The sequence below is a fragment of the Myotis brandtii genome, unplaced genomic scaffold (genome assembly GCF_000412655.1).
Source record: "Myotis brandtii unplaced genomic scaffold, ASM41265v1 scaffold9, whole genome shotgun sequence".
In the NCBI taxonomy this organism is placed as follows: Eukaryota; Metazoa; Chordata; class Mammalia; order Chiroptera; family Vespertilionidae; genus Myotis; species Myotis brandtii.
The window spans coordinates 1,344,012-1,344,448 of record NW_005371693.1 but is presented as its reverse complement, the minus strand read 5'-3'; the positions used below and the strand labels follow the sequence as shown (position 1 = coordinate 1,344,448).

Sequence of the window (437 nt, the reverse complement as noted above, 5' to 3'; positions counted from 1 at the left end):
ACGGCCCCTGGCTCTTTATATATATAGATTATGTAACAGATTTCTTCTGTTACTTATTCTGCACATTCTAAAGTCTTTCTCTGTGTATAGATTTTGTTAACAAGCACGGTTCTTCTTGTCAGTTCTTTGGGACCAAGTGCATTGAAGGTAATAGAGGCCACAGCATCAGTGAAACGGAAAGAACCTTCCCATAGCTCAGCTCAATCAAAAGAAAAGAAGAAAAAGAAGTCTGCACTGGATGAAATCATGGAGGTACAGTTGATGAACTGCCCGTTCACTCTCTAAAATATATATTTTCTTGATTTTTTATGGAGAGGAAGGCAGAGGGATAGAGAGTTAGAAACATCATTGAGAGAGAAACATTGATCAGCTGCCTCCTGCACACCCCCTACTGGGGATGTGCCCGCAACCAAGGTACATGCCCTTGACCGGAATCG

At 41.9% G+C, this 437-nt stretch overlaps 1 protein-coding gene across 1 annotated transcript in view; it reads left to right on the top strand.

Moving 5' to 3' along the window:
- KIN (Kin17 DNA and RNA binding protein) overlaps positions 1–437 on the top strand; it is a 30,525-nt gene that overhangs the window by 13,359 nt on the left and 16,729 nt on the right. The window contains exon 8 of the mRNA XM_005885304.2: positions 123–252. Within this exon, the coding sequence (XP_005885366.1) occupies positions 123–252 (130 nt within the window). The remainder of the gene's footprint in view (positions 1–122; positions 253–437) is intronic.